Genomic DNA, 6,281 nt, shown 5'->3' with positions numbered 1-6,281 from the left:
AAAAAATTAAATTACTGACGTGAAAATGTGAAGATTAATCGTAATAACATAATAGCATAGTGAATCGATTTGTCATACAACTTCAATCAGCCCACTCCACCAAAAAACTCCTGGGACATTCCCAGAAATGACTTTCGTATGTGTCTTCTTCAAAAGAAGTCCGCAAATGCATAAAAGTCTTGCAACCAGGCTTTGAGCATGCACTGATTATCTGTGGACAATGTTTGTATTCGTGATCTCCATATCCACAATGCTTGCAGTGTAATAGCTCCGTCTTCAATTTTGCTTTAAGTTTGAAGTTTTTGCAGAGTGTTGCAATCTTTTTTTCTTCTTCTTTTTTAATCTTCATAGCATCATCTAGCATATGTGGTTCCTCTGGATAATTGGGATCTTGACATTGCAAATACCTGAGCTTTTCCGGTTGTGATTCAATCACCATTCTGATGCGTGAACAACCTTCCCGCGGACACTTTGAATACATCCAAGGACATTGCATAAGACTGTGGTTATCCATGAAACATAATGGACAAACCTCTTTTTCTTCGACACATAATTTTGCTTCGCTTTGCCAACGGAAAATTTTCCAACGGCTCCCTTTTCTTTCTCGACCTATAAATTTCATTCCTCGCATCTCCAAAATCACATCTTCTTCTTCTTCTTCTTTTTTATTAAATCTCTCTCCCTCTTTGACAGAAATGTCTGTTAGAAATCTTGGTCCCAAGTTTACTCAAGAAGAGGATATAACTCTATGAAAAGCATATTTCTTTCATAGGGTAATCACTGGTGTTGTTATTTCTCATGACGGTTCTTTTTGGGAGAACGTTTTTTCAATGTTCATCTCACTGACTAGAAACCCGGGAAACTGAGATGCTCGTCGATTGCGTGCTCGTTTTCATTCTATTGGGCTTGAAGTTCGGCCATTTCTTGCTCTGGTAATGGAAATTGATCGAGAAAAGTTCGTCGGTGTTACTGAAGATGAAGTGATCCAAACAGCTCTTGATAATTGGGAGGAAGCTCACGGTAAACCTTTTCATTACGAAGCGTGTTTCAGAATTCTAAAAGATGGTCCATCTCAAGCACATCGTTACTGTACTCGAATGTCGCTGCTGGTCTTTACAATGGAAGAAGATGTTTCTCTTGTTTGATGTTGGTTACATCGTATGATGAGACCAATGAACAATGACAATTTCTGGGAAAGAGTATTGGGACATTTTGTAGCATCGCGGAACGAAGCCATAAGAAACAGTAAGAGCCTAGAACTAAGAATTGCATTCATCACTAAGGAAGTCAAACATTATACAGAAGTTTTGTGGATGGTTCATCGTAGCAATTCTGGATTATCCAACGAAGAACTGGTGAGTATCTTACCTTTGTCCTCATGGGCTCAACTGCATCTTAAAAATATCTGAACTTGTTATTTATCTGTTTTACAGAAAACCATCGCTCAGACCAAGTTTACCGAAGAAAGCGGAAGAGACTTTAGGCATTTTGAATGCTATGAACTTTACAGAGAGAATGTCATTGGATTTGATGTAGTTTGATGTTTTTGTTGCGGTTTATTAAAATGTAGTTTGATGTTATTTGCAAGTTTAAATTGTAATAACTTTCACTTAATCTGAAGTGGAAATCTATTTTAAAATATAAACATTTTCATTCATTGATATTACTGCCAATTCTTCTATAAGATATAAACTTAGACAATAATAAAAACTTCAATAAAAATCAAGTACAAGTTTTGGCCTCCTGTTTATCTTCATTTGACGTATTTTCCATTCAACGCGCTCTTTGACAGTTTCACCTTTGTTTTTGAATTTTTTGTTGTTAACTTTCAAAACTGGAGCTCTTCTTTGCCTTTTAGCGGAACATTTTCTTGGACCAACTTCTAAAACTTGCACTTCCCTTTTACAATTTTCAATCTTTTTAAAACTCCCACATATCTTAGAAACAGCAGCTTCAAGTTTTGCATCGCAAAAAAGTGTGATCGCCTTTTCAGCCATTTTAGAAGAGAAAATTCAAGTGAATTTTGGTGTGAGTGAATTGTTTGAAGATGGTGGTAATTTATAGAGGTAAAAAGTGAATTTCGAAATTTAAAAAAACTACATGTTGGCGTCTGTAGCAAAAACGCCAGCATTTTATCTTAGGACGCCGAGTTGGTTCTTCCGACGCCAGCGTTAACCCCTTCCAACGCCAGCGTTGGATCTACCGACGCTAGTGTTTTTACCTGGATCGCACGCCTATTGATCTAACGCCCAATGCTTTATCATAGTGGTAAACCTAGTTTGGCCATCCACCTGGCTCAACAAACGAATGGGTTTGTTCATTCCCATAGAAATTGCTCTTATACACAAAGCACATGCACACACACTTATTTCACACAAGTACAAGGTAGTTTCCTAACAGTTTGGATGGAAAAACTAACAGATTGGGACATTTTAACTTGTTTTGAAAACCTGGGGCATTTTCACTAATGATACCCCCAAATCGGGGCATTTCAACTCTTTTCCCTAAATTATCTCTTAAACCTAATAATCCGAGTTAAATTGGAAATAAGTTGTAGCATATAACCTTGAGAAACAAGACTTTCTAAAACTTGGCTACTACGCTCGACCACTTGCACATTGCTGGAGAATTGGCTTGGTGAAACGGGTTAGGTTTGGAAACTCAGTGCACGTAATGGTAACACCAGTAGATCCAGGATTAGGAAACCATTGCTAGGTGTAGACGTGTAGTTCTTATTCTTACACAACATTGTCAAGCTCAGTGTTGATCGTTCAAGACATTGACATTACAACTGCTTCTATATAAATTAAACAAGACAAATGTACAAGCTTTTTCTTATAAAAATCCCCATGAGCTTCATCATCAGCTGAAAATGAGTAGCATTTTCAATACAAAAACCTCACGCCCTAGTTGACTTACTCTACAATAGGGAATGATGATGATACAGTATGTATGATCAACCGATTGAGGAAATGAATCATAAATACACAGCACATTTACAGAGTCTGGTAGAGGTGTGACCAACAATGGTAAAACAAAACATTAACCTATTCACCCCTCTGGTGCCACTGTTGCTTCACTCTGCCATCATCTTTGCCTCAAATGAAGGAGAATGAACTCTTTACAAGAGTGTAAAGAAAAGTACAACACACACAAACTGGAAAACCCGCACCAGAACTAACTGAATGTCCGATTTACTCGTCACTTTTTTTGGGTTCTGCCAGAACAAACTCTGCATATAAATTCTTTATAGCAATCATAACAGTTGTTATGAGTGGACCCATTATCGCTCCCTGTAAAATAACAGGCAACCACCATTAGAAACATCTTCGGGATCAGAAGAAAACTAAGATATGGCGGAGATTCCAGGATTTGGTCAAGTTACACTAAAACAGTAAAACAGGCCTCCCATCATGTTCAAAAGGATTTAACTAACCATGATAAATCACCATAAAAAGAAAGGGAATGGGATAAACAATGCTGTTTATAGGTGAGTGGTCGTGTGTTAATGGAACCTAGAAAATATGTAAAAGTAGCGACTTCAAGCGTAAACAAGAAAATATTTAAAAGTAGTAATCGCTAGTGTATTAATAAAAGTAAAACAAAAAGGACAAGGATATAGAGAACTACCTCCAATGCAGATGGGAACAAGGCCATCCCACCAATAATGCTAAGACCAGTAAGATAAGAACTCTGAAGAGTTGCATCCTCCTGAATTTCGAATGCCCCATATTCTAAGAGTGCTAAGTGAACCCCTGCCAGTAAAAGAGCCACTATGTATCTACCTTCCATTACCAATTGCAATACCGCAGGGATTGTTGCAACCCAAGATGGAAAAATCGGCAGTAAAGGGCTGAGGAAAGCAAGAAGAGTCGACATATATAAGAAATGTACTTTGTAGAGTCTAAATAAAAGCCATGTTATACACCCTTGATAAATAGCAATCTCCGCTGTAGACAAAAGCACACTTCCAATAGCATGATCAAGAACATCAACACATCGGATTCTTGTTGTTTTCGAAATAGGAAGCATACCCAACACTTGTTCCGTTACTCCACCAGACTCTGAAGTGATGAGATAATATAAAACCCAGAAAAACACCATTGATTGAGATACAAAGTTGAAGAGACCTGCAGCTCCTGAGACGATTGAGTTTCCAACTGAGAACATTAGACTTGCACTACCACCTAGAACAGACTTACTACTAGCAAAGACACGTTTAGACACGTCCACCCCTTGAACAGCAAACCCTTTTGCCTTGTCAATCAAATCCTCCCTAGTAATAAGTAATTCCCTGAAAATGGCATCAACCTCGGTATAAATCTCCCCCCATTCTCGCTTTTTGATCCGTTCTCTCAGACTCACAAGCTTTATGGTATACGGAGATGGATTCATCAGAGCTGTTGAAGAACCTGATGAATTGACCACAGTTGGAGCTATCACAAAATGCTTTATCCCGGTTACAAATTCGGTCAGATTATACTGCATTGCATAACTATCAATCTGCTGTGACACAGTTTCATAGAACTGTGCAGTGTATTTATCCATTAACCCAGGAACATCATTTTCTTCCATCCATTTTGTAACACCCATCCTCTCCGTGTAATTACTGGTCTGTAAGTGTGACTTCAACGAAATGACCGCGTCTTTCCCTTCGACCCCCATTTTATAAGAAAAGAAAACTCCACCAGCCAAAAACCCAAAAATCATCGCAACAATCAAACCAATAGCCACAATGGTATTCAACCTTTTCAAAATTCCACGAGTTAAACTAGCAGTCATCGCACTCCTGCGGAAACTACTACTCCTAAATGAAGAAACAGCAGACATAGTAGAATCAACATTACCATAAGCAAATATAAATCCAAACCCAAGAAGCAACAAAGCCCCAAAACCCCCTAATTGTTCATACACAATCACAAAAGCCCCAAAGGCAACCAACCATCTAACCACTTTAGAAAAACCATTTCTTTTCTTCCCTGATACTTCTGATTTCTTTTGACGCAGTATCGTCCGGATAAATGCATTCCTGATATCAATTAGAGTACCAAAACAAACCCTAAAAACAGCAACAGGAACTGCTAAAATTGTCTCAGTAAGACCTAATTTCAAAGGTTCAGACCAGAATCCAACAAGTGCTTCCTGAATACCTCTTAACGGAATTGAACATAAAACTGCCCATTGTATTGGTCTTAAATATTCCTCTAACAATTTATAAACACCAAACAGTAAGAAAATTGCAAAAGCCAAACCAGCATGAGCCATAGCTATGTATAGTGCTAAACGTACCTGAGGATCTAAACCATTCAAGGCGGATTCTTCTTCTTCTTCCTCCTCATTATCTTCTTCTCTTTTCTTCATTGATTTTTTGCTTCTGGGTGGTTTATTGTTCTGTGGTGAAGTTGGATTACTTTGTTGGACTAAATCATCAGGTTTTCTAACTGAAGCAGATCTAAACATATCTTGCCAAGGGAGGTTTGATGATGAATTAGTAGTAGTATCAGATTTCTCTTTTGAATCATATGGTACAAGTGCCATATTGGTCGAAACCCAGGACTCTCCCTCCCTCTTTATATTTAGATTTTTTCTATCCCTATCTCTGAACACAGAGGTAGTAGTCAGAGAATGAAATGATTTTATTTTGCAGAAACAAGATTAAATTATTTGACAGCTATGCTCCGAAATGATTGATACAAAGTAATGACAACGTGCAACTATTTAATGACTAAAATACCCTTAAAGGTCCACTTATCGTTGATACGTGTCTATGAATGAACTGGTAATTTGCCGACACGTTTGCCTGTCAACCCAGAAGATTGAAGAACAGTTGGTAGTTACCGACTGACTGAAAACGAGTTTTGGACTTCTGAAAGACAGTTTGGGATGTGAATCATGTGATATTCTAATTCTCATATTTATTACTAAGATTGAAATTCCGTTCAGAATAAACAATCTTAACATATAATACTGAAATTTGTAACTGCAGAAACAGCTGAAGTCTCTGAGCTCATTGCCTGAGAAAAAGAAAAGGAAATGCTTTTCGCCAAACTACTGTATCAATAGTTTACTCAGTGGGGTTGGAAACATCTAAAATATCTATCATGTCTATCAGAATGGGGTTCTGTATGGACCAAGGGGACCTGATTTTCTATTTGTGAAAAGGATATGACTCTACAAAGTATGCTTCTTTGTCTTTTTGCTCCATGGCTATTGAATTTCGCCACCAGATAGCCAAATGGTATTTTTGGGAAGATTTGTCTATGGAGTAGGTAACATTTGGT

The 6,281-nt window shown here is 37.8% G+C and overlaps 1 protein-coding gene across 1 annotated transcript; it reads right to left on the bottom strand.

Annotated features, from left to right (window-relative positions):
• Positions 1–2,763: 2,763 nt before the first annotated feature.
• On the bottom strand, positions 2,764–5,639 carry LOC113301822 (transmembrane protein 245-like). The gene is made up of 2 exons (XM_026550654.1): positions 3,631–5,639; positions 2,764–3,293 (listed from the first exon to the last, which is right to left on the bottom strand). Exons 1-2 carry the CDS (start codon positions 5,536–5,538, stop codon positions 3,195–3,197), a joined length of 2,007 nt encoding a protein of 668 aa, XP_026406439.1. The 5' UTR covers positions 5,539–5,639; the 3' UTR covers positions 2,764–3,194.
• Positions 5,640–6,281: the final 642 nt, after the last annotated feature.

The sequence above is a fragment of the Papaver somniferum genome, chromosome 1 (assembly GCF_003573695.1).
Source record: "Papaver somniferum cultivar HN1 chromosome 1, ASM357369v1, whole genome shotgun sequence".
Taxonomy (NCBI): domain Eukaryota; kingdom Viridiplantae; phylum Streptophyta; class Magnoliopsida; order Ranunculales; family Papaveraceae; genus Papaver; species Papaver somniferum.
Note: the sequence above shows the minus strand (reverse complement) of the source record. Positions and strands in the feature narration are given on the sequence as shown.